This window comes from Nipponia nippon, unplaced genomic scaffold, assembly GCF_047370975.1.
Source record: "Nipponia nippon isolate SJK-2023a ecotype South Korea unplaced genomic scaffold, ASM4737097v1 scaffold_6, whole genome shotgun sequence".
Classification (NCBI taxonomy): domain Eukaryota; kingdom Metazoa; phylum Chordata; class Aves; order Pelecaniformes; family Threskiornithidae; genus Nipponia; species Nipponia nippon.
Genome location: NW_028262380.1, coordinates 29,081,599 through 29,106,767, shown reverse-complemented (window position 1 = coordinate 29,106,767; position 25,169 = coordinate 29,081,599). Strand labels below are relative to the sequence as shown.

The 25,169-nt window shown below is 38.1% G+C and overlaps 1 protein-coding gene across 2 annotated transcripts in view; it reads left to right on the top strand.

The window, feature by feature from the left end:
* Positions 1-25,169, top strand: part of CORIN (corin, serine peptidase) — a 157,396-nt gene that overhangs the window by 129,702 nt on the left and 2,525 nt on the right. For both annotated transcript variants that reach the window (XM_087735590.1, XM_087735589.1), the window contains exons 15-21: positions 1,954-2,064; positions 3,711-3,840; positions 16,153-16,275; positions 17,681-17,730; positions 19,272-19,446; positions 22,834-23,105; positions 24,764-24,897. In XM_087735590.1, the coding sequence (XP_087591716.1) occupies positions 1,954-2,064; positions 3,711-3,840; positions 16,153-16,275; positions 17,681-17,730; positions 19,272-19,446; positions 22,834-23,105; positions 24,764-24,897 (995 nt within the window). The remainder of the gene's footprint in view (positions 1-1,953; positions 2,065-3,710; positions 3,841-16,152; positions 16,276-17,680; positions 17,731-19,271; positions 19,447-22,833; positions 23,106-24,763; positions 24,898-25,169) is intronic.

The following is a 25,169-nucleotide window of genomic DNA, read 5'->3' as shown; positions in this document are numbered from 1 at the left end:
GATAAGTATTAGAGGTACAAAACTTAGTGTGGTACACTGATGGTATGGGCATGCTGTCCATGCGCACGGTGTAAGTCAGCTCAAAGTGCTGACAGTGTGCAATAGGCCCCCTGTTCCCCTGCGGGAGCTGCCCTGCGTTATGTTTCCACTACGCAGCTGACTAGTGGGATGCCAATAGGTGGAAGACCTGTGAACAACAGCCGTTTTGCAGGCTCTCACCCTGCATGCGAAGCTGGGAGAGGGTGCCGTGAGGTGGTGGCTTCACTTTCATGAATATATTCGTGGTACTCTGAATTCTCTTCTTTTGAGAAAACCTGTTGTGTGGGCGTGTCCCCAAGACAAGGAACTAGAAAAGACATACTGGGTGACACTCAGCCACCACAAGAAAGAAGAGATGGTTGGTAAACTTGGTTGAAAGCTGAAATTTTAGTTCTCCAGGCAATCCCAGTATTTCAGCATTTTTGATGGGACTGTAGGATATAATTTTACAATTTAAAAAAAAGTTTTTCCTGAGTCTCTGGAGTTCTGTTGGCAGGGTCAGGATGGTAGGCCCATTTTATGTGCTATGTGGAGCATATGAATATATTTGCCAAAATGATTGGCAGCCTGCACATATCACTAGATCCCACTTTGTTTCTTTTTGGGAAGAGGCCACTCACAGAAAGTTTCTTAATCTGCTTTTCATTGTGAAGATTATACCATTTGACTTCCGAGCGGTCTGTGTGCTGTAATCTAAAAAGAGGAAGGTAGTATTAAAGTGATTTGCGCATGATCACACATTAAGATCATGGCAGAGAAAAGATTCTCCGAGGGCTTAGGTTAAGCTAGGCTATAATTATCAGACTATATTTCCTCTCTGCTTTTGTGTCGGGGCTTGAATATTCCAAAATGGCAGCAAAGTTTCCCCAGCTGAGGGCTTCCAGCATTTGAAATATGCTCTCTCTGGAAGGCAGAGTTAGAAAGCTTTTTCTAGTTTTGCATGCTTTATTCCAGAGCCAGGAAGATCACTTATGTCAGAGCAGGCAGCACCGCCTGCTCTATCTGTGTGGTTTTCACTGTGGAGTACATTTTTTGCACTAGTGTTGCAAATAAATGCTTGGTTTGTATGGCAGTATAGATGCTATGTAACACCCAGACATAGGCACAAGTGAATGCAGCTTCATTCCATGCATTCTCTCCCTCTCTGCCCTCCCCTAGGCTCTCAAAATTCCCTAATGATAGGGTTTATAGAAGCTGGAAGAGAAGTGTGTTAGTGAGGAGGGTACTGTAATGCTACGCACCTGCCTTTTGGGAGGGGGTTTGTTATGGTTGGAGGAAAGCTAAAAGTCACTTGCAAATGGAAGCTCTTGTGGTTCCTGCACTGGACAGAGATTCAGGAAATCCCTATCTAATGCTGCCAGCTGCCAGCCACCTGTGAACAGGAGCATGTCTATCTGTACATCAGTTCCCCATCTCTGAAATGGAGATAAGAATAATTCCATGATTTTAAACAGCAAAGGAGGATCCAAAAGTGAATATAGAATTGCTGTGGGTGAAAGGAAATACATATGCATTACAGTAAAATATTATTTTCAAAGAACATGAACAAATAAACAAATTTGGAGCAGGCTCCCAAAAAGCATGGACCACAATATTTCCACTTAAAGCTTGTGAGAGGCTTAGACAGGTTTCATATGACAAGACCACAAATGATACTAAGTAATCACAGATCTTGCCATTGCCAGACACCCTTCCTTCCCTTTGAGTTGTGATACCCTCTGCAACTGTGTGGCAGCAACCGCCTCCTGCTTCAGTGATGACCATCCTGAATTTTGTTGGAAATCTGTCTCACTTTCTTGCTCCGTAAATCTGATCCGTGCCTACCTTCACCCTCCTTCTCATTTTTTCAGTTTCAATGTGAACTTCATATTGATCATTTCTTTGTCAGAGTGAAACGTGTCTTTGTCCTTGCAGCATTTTGTGAAGAGAGTGAACTTGAATGTGCCAACCATGAATGTGTGCCACGTGAGCTCTGGTGTGATGGGCAAGCAGACTGCAGTGACAGCTCAGATGAATGGGACTGTGGTAAGTTTCTGCTGTGGTGCACTCTGCCTGGAAGTGATGTTTGGGTGATGGTAGTAATCACTGGTGATGTGATTTAGAATACAGTTGCAGTGGTGGAGAGATGCTCCCTTTATTACCAAAGGGAGACTGGGTTGAGGCTGGGAAAGCATGCAAGGAAGTGGGCAAAAGAGAAAGGAAACGCTCAGTGTGAAGCATCACAGTGCAAAGATATGAGAAAAGTGACATGGCAGGGAACTACTAAAATGTGTAGATGGTGTGTAAAATCTGGAAAGTGTTGTGGATAGAAGAAAGTAGGAAGACGTTCAGATGTAGAATTCATTTGGGCAAAACTTCTAAGCCCTGATTCTGTACTTGTGAAAATCAGTGTGAAATTCCCACTGACTGCAATGAGCTTATGAGAAGATAGTCCTACTAGGTCCCCTTTGCACTGGCTAAAGACCTGCAGAATGATGTAACCTGCTATTGCTATCTGTATTCAGACTAGGCCTCATGCTTTTGTGTGTTGTTAAAGTAGAACTCTCCAAGTATTATTCTTTAAATAAAAAATGTAGGCGGATTTCAAAAAAATTGCACTGAAAAGAAGCAGGTTGGAAAGTGGTAGTTTGTCCTCTGAGGTTTCACTGAGTTAACATGTATTTCTGTACATGACAGTAGTTTATATTACTAAGTTTTGAGATGCCTTGTATGTAATTTTAAATACAGAAAAAAGGTGTACGGTGGCTTACAGAAGCAAATATTTTGCATTCATATTGAAGTAGATTGTATAAATATTTTAAAACATTTAACGTTGTATGAACATTAATAACAGCATTTAATAAAACCTATGCAACAGAAGAACTGTTCTAGAAATGCATACTTGAAAAGAAGTAATCTAGGATTAATACATACCTTTCTCATGGGGAGAGAAGCAAAAGCAACTTCAGCATATAGGAAAAATGCGTAATGACTGGCTATGATAAGATTAGTACTATCAAAGCAAAAGCCAGAGGAACCGTTTAACTAAAACCAGTATGTATTTGGGGAAGAAATGCACACAGCCCAACATCTTTTAAGGGATCCTAAAAAGGGAGGGATGTAAATTTCCATTATGGGACATTTTGAGAAGCTTTTTGTGTGTGATGAAAGCAGTTCACACACTTTATACATGGATTAAGAGAGAAGCAATGGTCATGATCTTTCTTGTAAACAGCAGTTATTTTTTCTTTCTCTAATTACACCCACATATTGTTATGACAGGAACAGTGCATATTACCGAGAGTCAAATGATGGTATCACTCTTATGTCAAGCAGCATTCATCCCACAAATTACTTTAGTGATGTCAGTTGGACTATTTGTGGGGTAAAACATCATTTAACAAGATAAAGGCTATCAGAAACCCATGTGAACCTGTGCTGGTGAGTCAAGAGTATTCTGGTTTATTCTAATCCTCAGGATGCCTTTGTTGTTTAGTGTCTCATGCTGTTGAGTGTCAGCAAGGTTCTGATAGCCATGGTTGCCTTGGTTTTAAATTACATAGCTAATGAGCACATAAAATCAGCAAAAGTGCCAGCAAAAAACTCATTTGAATGTAGTTGTATGTTTTCAGTATGCCATTTATAAAACTAACCATGTGAAATAATAGTGAACTTGTTCTTTTTCTTTGCAGTTACCCTGTCTAAAAACATGAATTCCTTGATGTTCCTGACCATTCACAGGTCAGCTGCTGATAACCATGTTTGTGCTGATGAGTGGCAAGAAAATTTAAGCCAACTGGCCTGCAATCAGATGGGTTTAGGGTAAGGTCAGTAGTTTGTAGCATTGATGAATTTCTTAGGACAATTGGAGTGCTGGACTTAGATGTGAATGATCATTGATCACTGCAATGTTAGACCTAGTGTGGAAGTTGTTCATAGAGAAAAGAGGTAAAGAAATTTTATGAACTATGGCAGGAACAAAAGCTCACTAAAATCTAGGCACTTTCACCACTTTATAAACATTACATGATTGTTATTAAAAGAGTGTGTTGAAAAGATAATGCTGTCTTGCCAAGCCTCAATATTTGTACTTGCAGTTATTGCTGAGGCTCAGGATTGTTTGGCAATGTGATACTCTGTGTCTTCCTAAAGAATTAAAGCAGCCTTGTCTTAGGAAAAACAGGAAAATTTCTCTGCATTCATTTGCATTCTGCAGTAAGTACTGTGAGCCAGGCAACCAGATATATTTAACTTGGTTATCTCTGAACAATGAAATGTTAAAGATAGAGATTTCTGTGTGGAACTCGGGGAAAAAAAAATAGCCTCTATGCATCTTTCTTGTTGCATGCACACTAAAGTAATAGCTGCTTTATGGAACAGTTGATGCAAAATATAACTGCTGGATAAAACCCAGGTTCATCTGCTCTGATATCCAAAGCTGTCTTCTACCAGGAAAAGACAAGCCTGATGGTGTAGAACGGTATCTTTTGTCAGTGTCTGATCCCCAAACTGGATTAAGACGTGTCTTTTCTGTCTGCATTTTACCACTACATATACTGACATGCAATCTTGTTCTTTGTACCTTTCTCAAAAAACACAGGATAAAGACCCTGGGTTACAGTGTCTACACGTAACCTACTCTGTATTGCCTTGCACTGCATGGATGCTTGACATCAGGTCTAACAGATGCCGTGAATCCAAGCCCACCTGTACTGAGTGGGCTGCCTGCCATTCTAACACACAACAATTCTGTACTCCTCTAGCTAGTTTAGTATGTTTAAATAATATTGACATTATCTTTATGCTTTAACTTTATATAACATCCTAATAAGCTTAAACTCCCTTGATACCTTTAAAAATAGTTATTGCTTTTACAACTACTTTGTTGTCTAAGAACAAATTGATGGTCTTAACATTAACAATGTTTTTTTTCTTAATGTTTCAGCCTCATAGTCCTAACATAAAGTTTGCTTAACTTTCCTATGATGCTTGCTGCTAGGAAAATGAAAGAGGTATTAAGTTATCACAAGACCTCTGATTCCTTCCTTTTTTCAGAGATGTGCCCAGGCTGAAATTAGCATGAGTAGAAACTTACAGCTTCCTGCTTCTTCACTGAGGCTTGTTAACAGATGTTATCAATTCTATCACTTTTAAGAAATGTATGAGACACAAATAATTCTTAAATCTCACAAATCCATTTTCTAACGGGGGGAGATATTCTACAAATCAGTTTTTCTACAGTTTTTTTTTTTTGTAGTGAGAGGTGATTGTGTGAAGGGCAGTGGGAAATTCCAGTTCAAATCTGGTCTACAACTTCAGTCTGACTCTAATACTAATTTCTATTTATTCCTGGCAGTATTTCAGAAAACCAAAGTAGTATTTGTCTTTCCTTTCCTAATGCCTGATTTTGTCAGTCACCTGAAGCTTGATTTTCTTAGCTATTCTCCAAGTTTTTGTGAAGTGGCGCTGCCAAAAATACAGTAAATTAGCTTTGAAGAAGATCTGTAAGAAAAAGATTATAATGCATTCACCAGAACTAATTTCAAAAATGAGTAATCTGAGTTGATATAATCCTTTAATTCTTTTGTGAACAGCGCAGAGGGGTTCAGTGAAAATGTCACAGAGGGTAACATTTTCTATATGATGAAGTGGAAGACTGAATGATCAATTGGTGTTTCATGCCACTGTGAAATCTGATCTAAAGCCATAAACTTCATCTGTTGGCCATTATGTCCTGCATACAATATTTATTTGGCTTACAATAAGAAAGTCTGAATGTGAGGTTGATAACATTGATGTATATAATAAGCTATTTCCAGTCACCATTAAGGGTACAGGTAAATTAGACTGTACATTGCATAGAGCTCAAATGATGAAAAAAATTTCTTTTTCTCCTTTTTTTTAAATAAATATAACATATTTTAAACAGTGCTTTTCTTCAGGTATTCCCAACAGGAAATACATCACTTTACTCCTTCAGGAAATTAAGGCTGTGAATAGAGAAATTCTGTCCATATTATAGCCCACTGCAGAAACCCCCAGTTTTGTGGCTATGCAGATTTCTTTAATAATGATTTATGATGATACTTGATTTAATAGTTCTGTTGTTTATTCTTAGAGAAAAATAGTGAGCATGAGATATCAAAGTTGAGGCTTCTTAATATCTTAGACTAGGAATTACAATGAATGGTAGCACATGGTATTTTTATTTTCTGTCAAGCTCTGCAAACTATTTTTCATAACTGTGTCTGGTGCTTTCCCAAATGACAACTCCCAATTGCTATATAATATGGTTTAAAATATGAAAGCAATGTCTTTCTAACAGCTTGTAGATATTTTTAATTTTTCAGCCTAAGTTAATCTGAAAAAAATGAAGATAATTAAATGACAGTGGTTAAAGTTAGGTTAATTTAGCTGATAGTTGTAACACGTTTCACAGAATATCAGTCTGTCTGTTTGGGAGGTATAAGCATTGTGTCTGAAGCAACATTAAAGGTAATTGTATTCAGCCTATTGCACAAAATTTGAGCTGTTTTCCTGGCTGTTGGCCAATTCTAATTCCACAGATGATGTGTTTCTCCACTTTTTCACAGCACAACACATACAATGTGTTGTATGATGCATGATGCAACATCACAGAAAACTGTGCAAGTGCCAAGCGTTGTCTGAAAGGCTTTGGACTAAGGTGGCTGTTGCTCAAGTTATGCCATGTGTGTTCTTAGCAGTTCTTATGTTTTCCTCTAGTACAAAAAGAATGTTAGATAGGAAGTAAACTTCTGTTTATAATGCCAAGAGCCTAATGGGTACTGTTTGTTCAAATTTTAGGTTTCATAGTTTACAGCGAGAAGGGACTATCAGATCACCTGATATGACTGCCTGTTCATCTCAGGACAGATAATTTTGTTCGGAGACCTCTGACTGAGTCCCAAATTTAAATACAGTAAACCATGTCTCTAGCAATTAGGTTTCCTGCTAACACAGGTAGAGAACAGAACAGCAATCGCCATCAGTGTCTCAGATCAAGGATTAGCTATACCCTGGTGTGTGCTGCAGAGTTTATGCTGCTGAAGATGGGCATATTGTGCAGGTTCAGAACATTATGTTAGAAGACTAGATTTGTTTTGATGTTTAGTTGAAGAAAACCATTTTCATATACTCTGAAGTCCACATTTTTTGTTGATGGAATGGTGATCATAAAACTATGGTCTGCTCAGATCTGAAATTTGACAAAACCAGAAGTTAGTGGAGTTGTTCTGTTACTCTGTGGCAATGTAATGGAATAGTTTGTCTTTCTTTCCTGCACTAGGATGAGATAACAAATGTAATAATGATAAACTTCAGCAGCTTGTACCCAGCAGAGTACAGGGGAATTTTAGCTGATCTGCTCATTCTGGTCTGGCAGTATCAGCATAAAATAAGAGCTGTTTACCAAGTTACTTGTTTATAAAAATCTACAGTAAGCTCTGCTACCTCCTCCTGCTGCTGCTGCTCCCTTTCTTGGAGGCTGCGCCACTGGTGATCCACTGACGCAGGTAGCTCCTTTTCCTTCTTTCTTCTGCCATAGCATCTGCTGTTGTGTGCGTTTGTGGAAGGGAAAGGCCAATCTCTTGTTGCTGCCTGGCATTTTGTCTTTCCAAATACTTTCTCACTCTCGGTCTTTGGTACAAAGTTCTTTAAGAATATTTGGCAACTGAGCAGTCAAGCTGCTGGACCAATAATCTTTTGTTCTCACATGAACTGTTATGCTTTCCAATTACTTTCTAACTATTTCTGCAACAGAAATAATGGAAGTTTAGTTTAATGTCTTGCTTAAAAACATCACAGAAACAAAAAATTGAATACTTCTGTCCTACCCAGAAATTTGAACTTCTGTATTTAACCTACTTTATTTTCTCCAAGAATAAAGATGGCATTTAGTAAATCAGATTCCATGTCAAAGATGAAGTATTTGAACTCATTAATTCACTCTGGATTTCTAGACCCACTCAACAGAATGTAAAATATGCTTAACCTACCTTGAATATATTCACATTGTCCACGGCCGCAGTGTGTTCTATTAAATCTTTAGCGGATTTAGCAAAATAGCGAATTCTTCAGATTAAATTTATTTTTTTAAGAATGGCAGCAAATAGCTCTATTAAGTAAAATTTACTGAAAATAACATTACAAGCTGTGGTAGATGTGGAAGACTGTTCTAGTAATTTTGAGCAACCATAAAGCAATGTTAAAATACGTAGACTTTAATCAGTGTGTTAGAGTTGTATTAGATTAAATCTGATAGATTATATCTCATCTTTCATGTACATACATAGTTTAAAGTATAATTATTTGGATAAGGCTTTTTTCGAAGAAATTTCAACCTAATAATTCCTTGCAAATTGTGACAATTTCTTCAAATAGTCATTAAGCATATGGTCACTTACCTCATATAACACTTTTTAGCTCCATGATTGGATAGTTTTCTTTCTTTAAGTAAAAAGATAATTATTAGCAATTTAATATCTCCAGCAACCTTGGAGCTGTCTGAATGTGCTCCTGGGCAACTGGCTGTAGGTGGCCCTGCTTGACCAAGAGGTGTTGGACCAGATGACCTCCAGAGGTCCCTTCCAACCTCAACCATTGTGTCATTCTGTGATTGACTAAAAGAAAGAGAAAGATACATGAATATTGCCAACAAAAGAAACATTCTTACTCTAATAATGATTGATCACAAATCCTTTTTCCAACTATTTTATGTCACAGCTTGTACAAATGGCATTATAAACCCCATTTTTTTTCCCTAGGGGCTTCCAAATCAAATTTACTCGGTTTAACACCAAACAGATATTAAATCTGTCAGTCTTGAAAATTCATTCTGGAATCTGCAAGTTGAAGTGTTTTTTCTGGCTAATGTGTTACCAGTAGAACTATGGGAACATTTCTTAGTGAATAATAATTCTGTAAGGACAATGTTGAACAAAAACAACAGCGAATTTTTTTCAAATTCAGTGAATAGTTCAGTAGGGCAAAAAAGGTTGAAAAGTCAAGTTATTTTGTTTCAACTTTTTAAAATGAATCACTTAAAATTTTATTTCAAAACAATATTTTTCTCTGAAATGTATCCTTCATCTTTTTGAAATTAAAAGCTAATTAACCTTAAATGAAGGACTTTACATTTAATTTGAACTTGAATTAAGACTTCCAACTGAGAAAATCTATATTTTATTTGAAGTTTTAAATTTAGATGGCCCAAAATAGTCTTTTTTAAGTTTAGCTACAAAATCATACTTTATGAATCCTATAACTAACAGAGACTCAAAAGACAGAGAAAAAGCAAGCATATAAAGGTTTTTTTGGCGTAGTTACATGTTAACTCATTCTTGATAGGGTTAAGTATTCTTTCAGTTAGGACATAAGACTGTAGGCATTTTGAAACCTGGAAATATCACAGGGATTACCTACTTTCCACCAAAAATTTTAAGAACTAGTTAATCATACATGTTTTAGTTTTCTGTCAGTGCTGTGAATCTTTTTAATTTCCATTTTCTATGTCTCCATATGTTTTCACATTGAAATTTCAGATTTCTCTGATTTCAATGCTGTTAAAATCAAGGTTTTGATCTTTTACTCCATATTCTATGGCACAGCCATAGTTTATAGAACTCTGCTCAAGACCAAGAAACATCTTAACCAGTAAGTAAGTACAGACAGGAAACAGATGCTGTTCCAGCTCTGAAATAGGCCTAATTTGTTTTATATTAGTGCCCATACACACGTTATTCATTACCTTCTGGCATAACACAAGGCTTCCATTTTCAAGTCTGCTGTCACATGAGGCTTAAAACAATGGAATTATAGAAGCTGAACAGAGGAATGTTACTGTTACTTTGAAGGGGGAAGGAATCCACTTTATTCCAAACTTGCAGTTTAATACATTTGAGAGAGTTTTGCGTGATCAAATAGGGAGAATGAGGTATTAAAACTATTGCTGTACAGAAGTATCCTGAATTATGTTACTTTTAATGATGAACAGTATATTAACTTCATAACATAACATTAGTTCCTGCCTTCTATTTTGTTTTTTTTTTGTTATGATTTAGTATGCAAGTCATAATGTTCCTTGTGTTTCACTATAAACTATTCTATAAACTTTGACTGTTGTGCACAATGATCAGCAGGTAGGAGGCTAGAATGCTTTGAAAACTATTTCTTTACTATGTCCATTGTACAACTTATGTAATGAAATTACTCTAAACATTACTTTTCCCCATTGCAAGCACACTTATAATGTAGAAGACAGGCTGGGTTTTATTTCTCTTTTTTGATTGTAAAAATCCCTCTCTTAAACACACATAAGGGAATCCATAACTTGAAATTAAATGTGTTAAAAGAATAATCTAATTTTTAAATTGAAATTTGAAAAATTAGTAAAATCTAAGTTAGAATTTCCCACTCGGGTAGACATAAGTGCTACTGCAAATTAAGATTCTTGCCTTTCTGATTTTATGAGTGACTAATTTTGCAGAATCATTGAATAACATTTTTTGAAATTGCCTTAGATTAAAGGAAATGTCTTAGATTAAATAAATTAGATGTGTTAGAATTATATGTGCCCTTTGATGTTCATTAGATCTAGCAGACATCTTTCTGTGAAACAGCAAGACTAACTTGGCTGAGGCACAAGCTGTACAGTGACCTGAAACTGGAAGTGGAATTCTAGAGAGAGTGGAAATGTCGTTCAAACTTACAAGAACTGGTATAGAACAGCAGCATAAGTATTATTTGGAGAAAGAATCAGAAAAGCCGGGGATATTAAACAAAAAAAGCAAAGCAAGCGACTAAAAAACCCAAAACAAAACCACAAAGAAGCCTCAGCAGAACATGTTTCTAAGATGGCAAAGACTTAAGAATTAGGGCTAGAGTAAGAAAATAATAGATCTCCATTATGGCTGCCAGTAATGGTAGCCAGTAGTTTTCAGATGTTGTGGGGAATGGCTACATAAAGCTGAAAACTGTTAGGTATGCAATCTTTCATTGAAAAGGGAAAACCAGGAAGATGCAGAGATATACAAACTAGTTTCCCAGCTTCAATTATCAACAAATAATTACAGAAGTATAAGATCTTAATGACAGACATGGTATATTTATCAATAACAAATCATGTCAGATTCCCTTAATCTATTCCTTGAAAAGGCAGAGACACTGTGGATAGGGAAGAAACAGTAGATGTGAGGTATTTTTAACTTTCACACTATGTGGAATGACTTTTGAAATAAGTAAGGAGATATGGAAAAAGATGAAATGATACGAGACTGTTGATGATTAATTGTCAAACCATAAAGATGTATTGGTGGGGGGCTTAGACACATCCCAGTGTGGCTGGGGTGATATTCAGTGTTGTTGTGAGTCATTCAGATGATGGAGTGGAAAGCACGCTTAATAATTTCTCATTCAACATCAAGGTGGGAGGATCTGAAAGCATTTTGGAGGACAGGATTAGAATTAAAAATTTTTTTGACAGAGTGGAGAAATGGCCTGAATTAACCAGCAGTGCTTATATGTAATCCCGCTGGTGTATTCAGCTTGTGTTTAGATTTTGATTAGATGGGGAGAGTTCAAAATAGGTCAGCAGGAATGATGAGAGTCCTAGAAAGCATGGTCTGTGAAGAAAGGTGGAAAACTCTGGGTGGTCAGTCAGGGCGAGGGAGGCAGCTATAGGAGCCTTCAAATATGTAAAAGGCTGCTGCAACGAGGCAAGGAATAAACTGTTCTCCATTTCCAGTGGAAATAAGACAGAAGTAATGAGCTTAAATGGCAGGCAGGAAGATTTAGAACAAACATTAGAAAAAAATGGCTAACTGTAAATCCTGGAATATATTGCCTGGAAATGCTGAGGATTCTCCATCATTAGAGATTTTTTACAAACTGGGCAGAAAATATCTGACAGAGAATTTAGATAGAGTTGATCTTATTTTGTATTATGGGAATGGATCAGATGATAGCCTCATAAGATTCCTTTTGGCTGAATTTTCTGATAGTGAACTGTTTTGGTTAACTGTTTAGTGTACGAAAGCCTCGTGGAAGGATTTTTTTCATAGGTCCTAATCCCATTTCATTCTTGAAAACAGTGCAGAGGACCTAATGAAATTCAAGGTGAAAGACATGCTTGTCTTTTACCACTAAGCTTGGTATTTCTATCACTTTAAATGTAGAGAGGAAAAAAATCATAAAACATTGCTGTTTGTTGTGCATCTGTTGTAAATTTACTTAACTATGGCACTTTGGATATGGTCTTGGAGAATTCCATAGACTGAGACTACAGGCACCCTAAAGTGTATTCACTGAGTGTTATGTTTGAGTGGTTTGAGCTCAGAAGCTTTAGCATAGTTCTTTTAGATATAAAGATTTACTGCAGATATTTAATATGAGACACATGAGACAGTCAGTTAAATTTTTGTGGTCTATTCATTAATAGATTCTTAGAACCCCATGGGTTTTAAAATAATATTCAGTACCGAAATGGTTCCACCCAAGTAGCAAAATGAGATGTTATAAAGTCAGGTGGATTCAGGTAGGATTTGTAAATTATCTTGAAAGGCTGATGGAGGATCTGGTCCAAAGATCACCACTCAAAAGGCGTGCGTTATTGTTACCATGGTATGAATGGCTTATGTTTGCAGGTATCACTAACAAACTTACTTAAGTGATGTAGATATTTCAGTGTACCGTTCAAAGATGCTCTTCTGCGTGAAAAATCTGTTCTGGTAACTGTTAGCCTTTTTTAAGATGAAGCTTTTCAGCATAGGTACTGGTCGCTACAGTGTATTTGTAGTGTGCAACAGAATCATAAAATCCCCATTGTAACAGGCAGCTGGAGAACAGCTAGTCCATCTCCCACTTGTACCAGGACTATCACCAAAATGAGATCAGCTCAACCACTGCTCTGTTTAGTCAACTCTTGGAAGCCTTGATGGATTGAGATTCCACAGTCTCTCTGTCCCAGGGCTGCTCCACCTTCCTAGTGAAAAAGTAGTTCCTTTCATCTGCTATGAATCTCCAAAGCTGCAACTCTAGGCCATTTCCCCTTGTTTTACCATGCAGCACTACAGAGAAGAGTTTAATTCCATCACCTTTTAACTCCTCTTCAAGTAGTCACAGGTTGCTATTGGATTGTCCCTTACCTTCCTCTTCACGAGTAAACAAGTCCAGTTCCCTCAACCTCTCCTTGTGTGTCAGTGCCATAGGCCCTTAGGAAATTTGAAAGCCATCTGCGTGACCCTCGCCGGTTTACAAATATCCTCTTAAACTGAGGGGCCTCAAAACTGCACATTGTGTTCCAGGTATATATGGTTTCAGTCAACAAATATGGTTTCAATTTTGCTTATTGTTGCAATACAGGTAATAATTACAAGCATTAGTCTAAAATCAACACAGAGTTTCTGAACAAAGCTGTTCTGTTATAGGCAAACCAAAGGGAAAAAAAAAGGAAGAAAACTGCAAAGAAGTGAAAGAGCCTTCTGAAAGTGTTTCATAAAAAAGGTTCTTTATTTGGCTTGCCTGAAATCTTGAAAGATATTACATATGGCCACACATGACTTTTATGCAGATTGACTTAATTTAGGTCAGCTTCGGCAGGCCACTAAAATAAAAAATTGGCAAGTGAGCTAATTTTGAACTCAAAGATGTAGACTGATGTCTTAAAGTAATTAGCAGCTATAGCCTTGTTGTTGGAGTCTGCAAGAAACTCAGTAAAGCAAAATATTCTTACGAAGAAATTATACACCATGAGTTGACACAGTTCTGTCCATTGAAAGATCCTTCTTCCCTTTTCTTTAGAGTGTGTCTACAGAAGAAATTGCGTGCTACAGCTCCAAGAGGGGCTGAGTAGAACCTGCTGTCTGCTGTGTTTCTGCAGCACAGGATGGGCCTGGCTAAAATGAGTCCCCAGTTCTCTACCTCCCTCCTTTTCTCTGAGTGCTTTACAGTCCCTGGTGTAATGTATACTTGCATAGTGGCCCCTTCCTGGACGCTGAAAGGCTCAGATCCAGAAGGTCACACCAGCCTGAGTTCTTACTCCTCCTCTAACATTTTTAGCTTGTGTTCTCTCATTCTCTGGCAATTCCCAGTATGCTCTGGTCTCTACACAAATGCTAACCATTGTCTACACCTTTCTTCAGCTAGAAATGAGGCTCTTGGGTCCCCTTTATTCTGGCTACTTCCAATTAAAATAGATGAAAGGACACAGGTGGTGGTCCTTGCCTATCTGAAAGAAAACCTTGCATAAACATCATCAAGGGGGGAACGCTCTACAAATGTTTATAGAAGGCATTCTAAAGATATAAATTAGGGCATACTGGTTTTGAATGTATTACATGAAGCTGTGACCACCACAGAAAAAAAGCATAGCCATAATTTTACTTGTACTAAGTATAAAACCTTGTATTAATAATTATAAAATTTCATACAGGCTTAAGTGTCTTGTAGGTTGTTGCCATGGTTTAGAAGTACATATCTGCTTAATGATGATTATAGCATCACAAGCTGTAATTCAGAACTGCGGGTTTCAGCAAAATAATGTGGTATTTTGGATAATATATGTTTGGATCCATCAGATGGCATGATATTTGCATGTTTTTGCACATTTTTTGAGTTACATATTTTATAGATCAGACACTTTACAGCTATATAAAATATCACTGTACACAGTTATGCAATGGTGAACATAATTGTTTACAGAAGATCATAAGGCAGAATGTCATCTTAAGAAAAAAAGTTTGTGTATGTTTGGTGGGAAAAAGAGTGGGAAATAAGGAAATTATGGAAATGAAGAGGGGAAGAGTTTTATGTGTTCGCTATAAGCAGGCACTGAGGAAGAAAGCTCTTTTTGCAGCAAACAGCTTTCTCTAAATGAGGAAAAAACCCAGTCTTTAAAAATGCTTGTTATTATCTGGGTAGTAGATCATGGAATGGTATTTGCTTAATATGCCCAGAGAAGGTTCTGAAAAATAAGTCATGTAACAGGCAGGATCTAGGGCCGTGACCTCAGAGCCGAGTTAATTCTGCCAGCCCTGTTGAACACATTTCCATATGGTTGCACTGACAACTTTACCATAAAACAGAATTCTTTGATCTTTGTTAATTTATGCACTCAAGTGGGTAAAGGATGCTGCACTTCTGTAAATATTTAAAAAGAAATATAGTTAATACAGAAAATCGGACTTAAAGACAAGCTAATAACCTGGCTGGCATTACTAGGTACTGCAATGAGAGACTGGGTTCAGAGGCAAGTTTTAGGACACATCACAGTTTTTCTGAACTTTTCTCATTCTCTTTTCCATGAACTAGGATTTAGAATTTGGCCTTCGACCAGTGTTCAGGAGAGCAGTCCTTGAAAGTCCTTGTCATTGACAGGGATTGATGGCTAATCATGGATGGTTCTGTGCTGGAGAGTTGCATGACTTGTAAAGCTATTTAAAAAATAATACGCTCTTTTTTCCATTTAGCAATTGAGATTTACTAAAACAGAAATTTCTTCAGCGGCTTGAGTCTATCATCAGGCAAGAACTAAATTGAGGAAGTGGATATATGAAAATATCTCCTGGTGAACCATTCTAACTTATTTTCATATTCCTGTTAATTTGCTGCAGAAGGACATCATCACCCATGATTTGTTCTGTTTTGGAAAGCAGACAGCCTGGACTTAGAGATACTGTCAAGTATTATTAACAAGACCCAGACTGCTCTTTACTGTTAAATTTTAATGGATTTCCAAAGATAGGAATGTAAGAAAATATTTTTTCTTTTACGTCTTCTACATATGAAGATGTATTTTTTGTATCTTTGGAGGCAAGAAACTGTAGAAACAGCATGTCAATGTATACACTACAGTAAATGCCATCAGAAGGCTCTTGCTGTTCCTGATGCCAGTTCTGGTTCTTGTCAGAAAATACGCTATAAGTGACAGTAATATGTTAGCTGGCCTGGCTTCTTGGGGTGATTTCATTCCCCTAACTACGATTCTGCCACACGTGGCTTTGACGTAACATTCAACTGTATATCTTTGGAGTAAACAGGAGGCATTAGGGCCTCTTCACCTACATAATTGTAACATAGAAACCTACTGGAAGGTCTATGAATGTATTTCATTTGTTTCAGAGGACCATCCAAGACAGAAATTGTAGTAGAGAATGAGGAAATGCAGCATCAAAAATGGCTGAATCTGCACTCAGACTGGAAGAATAAAAATGCGTCCACTTTACATGCGCTTCTAGTGAATGGGTAAGTAACAGGTAAATGAGATTTATTTCACAGCTGTGGGTAGTCCCTTATCAATGGAGGATGACAAACTCCCTTTGGTAAGTTCTTTTTTTCCAAGGTGTCTGTGTATATCTGGATCAACTCCAGCACGTAAAATGTCTGTGCTGTGGGGTATGTTGTATGTTTAAAGGAGCTGTCAGGCTCCTGGACTACTGGGAACTTGGGCAAAAGCTAACAAATGCACCACTAGTTTCATAAAGTTTTGATAAGAGGGAATGGCACAGTGGAGGCTATGCACACATAAAAGCTTTCTCATTTAGAGCTGTCTATTTCATAAGTCAAAGAAGCAAGTGTGAGGCGTGAGTGTGGCTGGTCTCAGTTATATTCTGTATTTTGTTTTTATGGAGCACAAATGCCCCTCAAAACTGAGCACAGAATTTTCTTTCCTGAAATTGGTCATCTGTCTCTAGAAACAGAATTTTATGGTCTGTGTTTTCAGGAACAGTAAGTAGGCTGATTTGCACAGTATATGGGTGGGGCATATGCAATGTAAGGGACAGAGGTCTGGTCAAATCACAGATTCAAGCTAATCTGATGAGCTTGCTGCCACTCTGTTGTTGTGCCCACATTAGTATCTATGACTTAAAATCAAATGCAGCTTCTTTTTAGGTGGTTGCAATTTTAAAGATACTGCCTACCTACTGAGATTACAGCCTTCAAAGAATTACCTGGGGAACAGCTAATCTGTGTATCCAGTCTAATTTAGCGCTGCACCTGCCTCAGAAAAGCACGTATATGGTAGGAGTGAAAACGTGGTGGAAACAAAAAGGCAGCCAGCTAGTTGAGCAACAACGCTTGCTGTTTTAACAAGGATCTCCCTTCCTTTGACAAAGAAACACTTCTTTCTCGTCTGAAAACTTTCAACAGAAATGATAATTTTTTGTCGTTTTAATACTTACTTTTGCAAACTTCCTGGATTTTTCAAAACACCCAAACTTTTAGGGCATGAAAGATCATCTGTTATCAAAGGTATTTCAAAGGAAATTCTATCCTTCAGCTGTAAGGAAGAGGAGAATGGCAATCTCTGTGCTTTCAGGTGCCATAAATTAAGACTTGACAGAGTATACATCCCAGCTGACCTCAGAGCTGGATCGGTGCCCAGAGCACGAGGTAGTCTGCAAAATATGTAGCACCCACTCATGAAATGCATTGTAAAGCTGAACTAATATTTTGAATTATCTCCAGGCAGACGCTGGAAACCATGGATGGTCTGGCATAAGAAGCTACTTGTGTTTCTTTTTACAGTTTGGGGGAATTTTAACAGCTGGTTCACAACAACGAGTACAATACCTGTGCTGATTTGCAAATTACCAAAAATTACATCAATTAATTGAGATTTCCACCATGTTCTTGTTTCAATATTTAGACAGATGTGTCGAAGCAGAAGCAAGGTGGCTCTCTTTTGCACTAAAGAAGGTAAGACAGACGTGCATATAAAACAAAGATGTTTTTCAAGATGCGTTAAATTACTTTAACAAATGCAGATGCTTAGTGCGGATTCATTCTGAAATCTGACTAGACTTCTGCAACATCCAGTTTTGCATTGGATTTTTTTTTTCCCTACTGTATTCAATTTCATCAGCTTTTCTTATTTTTTGACTACGAGGCTGTGTATTGCAGTAGACCGGTCCTGCTCCCACAAAATGAATTCTGTCAGCAGTCAGGTTCCAAAAATTAATTTGATAAAACTTCCTGCTGAAAATATCCTTTCCCACCAGAGTGGTTAGCAGGCTATCTGCCTGGGAGTTGAAGCTGTGATCTGTTTAGTTCTGAAGCTCAAGGGCACAGAAGAACGTGAAGTAGAAAGCTACAACCAAGTTTGTAGGCACACCAGATTGTGCAAGTTTAAGTGGTTTGAAAATGCAGAAATTCTTCATCTTCAGTGAAAGCATGTTCTACAGACAAGGAGAGCTTTGCTGGAGAACACTTAAATTATGAATTAGCTTGATGCAGGGGAAATTAATCACAAAGCATCACCTAAATTTGGGAAACTAATCAAAACATTTACTACTCTTACAGGAAAAAAAAATAGCCCATAGGAGCCTGTCAAAGGTATTTGCTTCTTACATATGTTGCTTTAAGTACACTTAAAATCCCTTGCCCTCTGAAGTTAAGTGAACACAGTAAGAATTACAAATAATAAATGACCTTTGCTCTAATTTATTTCTTCACCACTAAATTCCCATGAATATATGCAATGGCAGCATATCCTCCCTTGGGAGGCTGATTGCAGAAACTGGTGCTGTTCTTCTGTTCTCTAAATCTGACTGAGTATAAACAGGATAAATAATAAGTCTGCCATCCTACAAATCCAGAATATAAAATGAAACAAAAGTGAAGGGCTAACTATTTCAGAAAAGTAACTGCCTGGCAGATGGGAATCTGGTATAATTTCCAGTGGAAGTGGCTTATAAAGTAGAACGGACAGAGTACTGGAATGTCTTCGAATCTTCAAGTATTCTCCCTTAGTAGTTTCCACAGGCAAAGCAAGCTTGGTGCCATGTAGCTGAGCAAACAGTGTGACGCTCACCTCGTGCCTGGCTTAAGAAAAGCCGTATTATTGCTGAGCAGATTTTCCAGAAGCAGTTCTTATGGACAGTACAAAGTAGCCCAAACAAGTTGCTAGCTGACAGAAAGACAAGGACATAAACCCAGGAAACCTTCCCAAGGGCAGCTCCTGAGAGAAAGGAAGTCAGGATCCCAAACTTAGCTTGGTTAATATTTCAGGCTGAGCTGGTCAAAATATCACGAGAGCAAATCCTTTGATATAAAGGAAGGATGAAAATGGCTCAATGTATTTGATGTTATTGTGTGGTTGTTGAAGACTTCATTTACTGTATTGTTCAGTGTATTCATGACTGCTAATATTGTTCTGTGCCCAGTTATCTTGCAGAAGGTCTTGTATGTGCTGCCTTTGTGGTAACGATTAATTCCCATCTGCATCTGTTCCTCACTAGACTGTGGCCGTCGCCCAGCTGCTCGCATGAACAAGAGGATCCTTGGTGGCAGGACCAGTCGTCCAGGCCGGTGGCCGTGGCAATGCTCCCTGCAGAGTGAGCCAAGTGGACACATATGTGGCTGCGTTTTGATTGCAAAGAGATGGGTCTTGACAGTGGCACACTGCTTTGAAGGGTGAGAGGGCTCAGACACTTCTACTGTTCGTATAACTTGCACATGTGAATTACCAAGTCCTCCCTCCTCTACCAAACACACTGAGGGTAGGTGATGACCTTTGCAGAATGGCAAATCACCAAGGCCCGCTTTTAAGAGAATAAAAAAGAAAGTAAATGGTATAAAACAGCATCAGCTTAGGTTTTCATATGCTTTGTTATTTGTTGCTGGTGTCTCTACTGATGAAAGCTAAATGAAGATGCTCTGGCTTTCAGCAGGAAACTGGAAAAGGAAGAAGACCAAAACACTAATCCTATAGCTCTCATACAACTGCTGTAGATTAAAAAAATCATTCTGGGAACCAGCGTAGAAATTACTCTGGAAAAATGCTGTGTCCATTAGTAAAAATAAAAACTGAGTATTTACTTACAGTGCAACTGACATGTCAAAGTCACTGCCTTTTCTAATTATAAACACCCCACTCCTTTATTAGGATTGCAATCATTAAACAGTCAGCATTAACCACTCCTCGGTGCCTCCTAGTATCTGAGGCCCTGTGGTGGATGGAGAGTCTGGAGCGCAGAGGAAGTTTACATGTCTTAGCAATTGTCTTGGTCATTGGCAGCTTTTTGGTGCTAACCAACATTTCTTTTTAATGAACCTCCCTTTTGGAGGGAAGTTTATTACCTCGTTTCTTTTGTCTTGTACAGAAGTTTTTTAATTGGGTTTCTGAAGATAATTGAAATGTGTGTTTTCTGCTGTAATTAGCAAGTACTTTTCTGCTATGCAGTTGTCATCAGTGCTTAATCCTGCTTTAAACTGGTACTTGCTCATTGGAAGTTATTTTAGACTACACTAAACACCTTTGTTTCTGTTGAAGCCATCAGACATTCTGTGGTAAGCGAGTATCTCTTGACTGATATTTCTTTATAACATTAATCATTCCCTTTTTCAGTAATAATTTCAATTTTGTCTTTTTATTTCTGAAACACTGAGTTCTTTGGTATTTGTTGGTTCCCCCCCACCCCCACCCCGCCCCGGCTCTTGATGGAACTTGTGGTAGGGGCAAAGTTTGTGGCCTTTGTGTCCAAGCCAGAAGCCATCAGGCAGGCGATGGTGTGAGTATCTCAAGGTGTGAGGCTATTAATGGAAAGGCTAGAGGAAATGACATGGGAGAGACCTCAGTTCTGACCATCACATCATGTCAAGCCCTAAGGATGTTCAAGAACGGATTCCGTTCAGAGAGAAGGAAAGTAATAACGAAAAACTTAAAAGAGTAACCTAGATAACCTTCCTTCTAAACTGAGTGCTAAACCTGAATAATACAAACAAGAACAGTGTATTTATCTGATTTTGGGTCCTGCACAAGGAATTTCTCTTCTTTCCCCATCTATTTTTAAATAAAGCTAAGCAGTATCTGGAATATTTCTTTACCTTTGGAAGAATTTTTTCTGGTGATCTAAAATAAAGGGTAGGATTTAGAGGTAGATCCTTCAGCAATATTGGACTGCCACTGAATTTCACGGGTAAGGGATTTCGCTCATTAGTGAAAGATAAGCAAAGAAGCTGTCAAATTTATGAAGTAAAAATTCTCCTATTTTTGACAAATGCAGAAAGACTGCCGCTGCATTTTGGAGCTGTTCATTTACCCCTCATTTAGGGGTATATAATATCTATGTGAGCTCAGAATATTACATGTAAAAGGTCTCTTTCGCATTTGTATTCTAAATGCTTTAAAGTACTAAGATATTTTGGCTTAATAATTCATCGAAGAGTTATATGAACTTTTTTCTCTTCTGCCTCTCTGAATAGATTTGAGGGTATGTTCCCAGCAGCCTGAAATCTTTAAATTCTTCATTTGTATAGCTTGATACAGCAACAGCAAGATCATTCTTGATGCCACGAAGCTTTCTTGATATAAAGTATCTAAAAATTTACCAAGCCAGCCAGATAAGCCAACAATTAAAACAGATTTTAAAGTGCTCTGGTGCTTTAGACAAAACGCTCCATTTTGTGAAGTATTTTATGAAGTTCATGTGATGTTTGGGATACAAAACATGAGGACAATATAACAGTAATGCAGCAGAAAGTACTAATGCCAATAGTCAAGAATACTTGTAGAGAGCATAAATTAAACATCGTGTCCTTTGCTAGTTTTATTAGTATAGTCCCCAGAGTTTTGTCGAGATGGTTTGGAAATGCAGTGCACCAAAGCATCCAAGACATTAAGGTTTTTTTTCTTGACTGTAGGACAATACATTCTGGCTGTGACTGCTCATTGCTCTGAGCAATGCTTTTTTACAATGGTGTTCCCAAACACACTAGCATATGAATATTCTTAACACTGAATCTTGTAACTTTATGGAAAAACTCGCAAACTGATCATGATGGTAAAATGATCATTATAGTCTGAAATACCAGAATTTTCGTGCAACTCCAGATAAAAATAGCCTTTATTTAGCAACCAAATCTCTTTACAAATTAGAGGAATTACAATCCTGTTGAGTACTGTGAAAAAGCTGAAATATTGCATGCTTTGATTTACACTGCTTTGATTAAGCTTCGATCTTGTCAAAGGTGCTTAGTTACATGGAACTGTCTTTCATCAGTTGTGAAAAATGCTGACTTTCTTGAGGGTTTTTAGAATCACAGACTAATGAGGAACCTGTGACTTATCCTGTGACCAGTTACAATCAAGAGATTGCACTCTTGAAGCCTTTCATAAAGTCTGTGTTTTTCTCATGTGTCTCAACAGATGCTCGTTCAGTCTTCCCACTTGTATCATATGCATCATTTTTTTTGTGATCTTCTATATTTACCAAAAGACTCTTAAACAATTGTAAGAGCCAAAGTAACCTGTGACTTTAGGCATAGGAAATATGCTTGGCACAGACTGAATGCCCAATAAATATGGGACTTTTCCCATTGCTATCATAAAAGATTATATTTCATAACAGAATTGCTTCTTTCAGACTCTCTTGGGATTTCAGCTAGACTTTCTGCTGTCAGCAGCATACTACTGAACAATATTGTCACCCCAGAGAAATTTGTACACACCCACCAGTGAGCATGTGAGCACCCAAGACTTGGGCAGGATCCGAGGCATGATTTTGAGAGCCTTTGGCATTTAATACAGCAACTAATAGGTGGTTACGTATCTTCTGAAGGTGCGAGCTTTAATTCGTTTGGTACCAGGCAGGAAGGCAATGGAAAGCATTGTCTTTCATTGCTCAGATCTTAGCTGTAAGTAATGATGCCCAAGTATTTGTTTTTTCTTGTAGCATTTGTATGGGCAATGCTTTGCAAAGTGCAATGTGCAAAAAGTCAGGGAGAAAAAAATTCTCAGGTATTTTAGCTTAAAAGCATGCTCTTGATTGAAATTTCCTATTTTTTTTCTTTCTTACAAAGGAGAGAAAATGCAGCTGTTTGGAAAGTCGTGTTTGGGATTAGCAATCTTGATCATCCGTCAGGCTTCATGCAGACCCGACGAGTGAAGACCATTATCCTCCATCCACGCTACAACAGAGCAGTCGTAGACTATGATATCAGCATTGTGGAACTAGACGAGGATATCAACGAGACAAGCTACGTAAGACCTGTCTGTTTGCCCAGCAAGGATCAGTTGGTTCGGCCAGATACCTACTGCTACATCACAGGCTGGGGACACATGGGCAACAAAAGTAAGATGAGTATTTCTGGGACTCTTGGAAAAACAAGTTAACCTTCTACTAAGTTAATGAAATAAGTGATCCCATTACAAAGCTTTATCCATTTGTACTATTACCAGACCTTATTAAATACTAGGGAACTGTAACTACCCGTGAAGGGATCTAGCTTGACTAGAGCCTAGCTTTCCAAATCAGCAGCCTGCATTTATGCTCCTGAATCCTTACTTAGACAAGTGGCTTGATTTTAAAACAACGTTGAGGATCTAGAAACTCCTATCAAGAAAGTTACCTGGATTGGTTATCATTTTACTGGTTTAGGTTGTATTCAGCACTGTATTGAGAAGGTATCAGATCATCGGGGGGGCAACATTCTTAGTTCAGTGAAAGCGGAAGGCACTGCAAGCATCGGCATACAGGCTGAAAGAACATTTTCTCGAATCAACCCTCTGTGTCACACTTTGGACTTGTGACACGATTTATTCCATGCAGGCATAATCCCACGTGTTGTTTTTATCTCTCTGGACAGAACCTTAGTGTGTTTTTCTTGTTCTGTGGCCACTGCAATCCTTGGGTCCCATGACAAGAACAATTGTGTTACGTAAATCTTTGTTTAGACAAAACAATTCTGCATGCATCATATGCAAATTATCCTGGCCCCAACGCTGTTAGTGCTCTAGCTATCGTGTTTCTTTCTTCGTTATTATAGCGATGACTAGGGAAGGCTGTCTTTCTGTACACTGGAGAAGGCAATTTTCCTTTCAGTATTGCTTCAAGTGGGACTTTACCTGTAGTGGCCAGGTCAGATGTGTGGCAAAAATTAAATTGCACATGTGAGGGATTGGCTGTTTACTAGGAGCTCTACCCATCTAAAAATATCTTTCATGTAATGGCAAGAAAAAAAACCCACAGAATGCTTTTGCACCACTAGGAAGTGGAAAAAGGTTATTTGCTCTCTAATGTGGTTTCAGTGTTATTCTTAAAGGTTTTATGTTATGAAGTGTCAGAACCCATCATGGCTACACAGCATTTACTACTTCATGCCCTACGTTGGAACAACGGTCCTTAGAATTTGAGCTCGGTCAGCTGTTTAGACTAGGAAGGAGTCCTTTGTTGTCTCCTGAATGTGCTAAAATAATTTCAGTAACCTTTGAATGCTGATTCCCTGGTACACTAAGGCAAATTTACCCAAACATAACTCAAAATGGCTGTGATTATACCAAGCTTTACCATCAGAGACACTGAGAAGGGAGATCGTGCCATGGAACAATGAGTCAAACCTCTCCTCCCTGCCATGTTTTCCAGCCAATACTGCCCCCACCTTAAAAGTCCCATACCATATCGTGTAAAGGTGCTCTCCCTCCTTTGTCAGTGCAAATGCACGATAAACAGCGTCACACCAGTCCCCATGTGCTTGGGCCCGCTCCAGAATGCAACACTCCTGACTCGGGAGCATGCCGATCACGAATCCTGCGATGCAGCAGTGCATAAAACCAGCTGCTTTCATCTTAGCTTTGTGCTAAAGGGGGATTCTTTTCGCTTTATGTTTAATATATATAAAAAAAGAAATATTTATAATCTATCCTAATGGAAATATTTATCCTATATCTCAAAGAGCCATTATAGCTAAGTGTTTGTATGTGCATAGTTTAATGCTTAATTCTGTTTTTCAGTGCCTTTCAAGCTTCAAGAAGGAGAGGTTCGCATCATTTCCTTAGAACAGTGCCAGTCATACTTTGACATGAAAACCATCACCAGCAGGATGCTGTGTGCTGGCTATGAATCTGGCACTGTGGACTCTTGCATGGTAGGCTTCTCTCTCAGGAGAAACTCACAGCCAGGCTTGCTTTTAGAATTCAAAAGTACTATGATGATTATTAGGTATAGCATACTTCATCTACTATAGGAATGACAAGTTATTTACATATTTTTAACCCAGTTTTTACTCTTGGTGTAATATAGACTGAATTTGTCTATGATAATGAAATGCTGCTGGAAGACGCTAAGGTTTATCTGTATTAGTTAACTATTAGACTGATTTTCATTTTATTTGTATGATGAGCCTTTTGCAGGTAATTT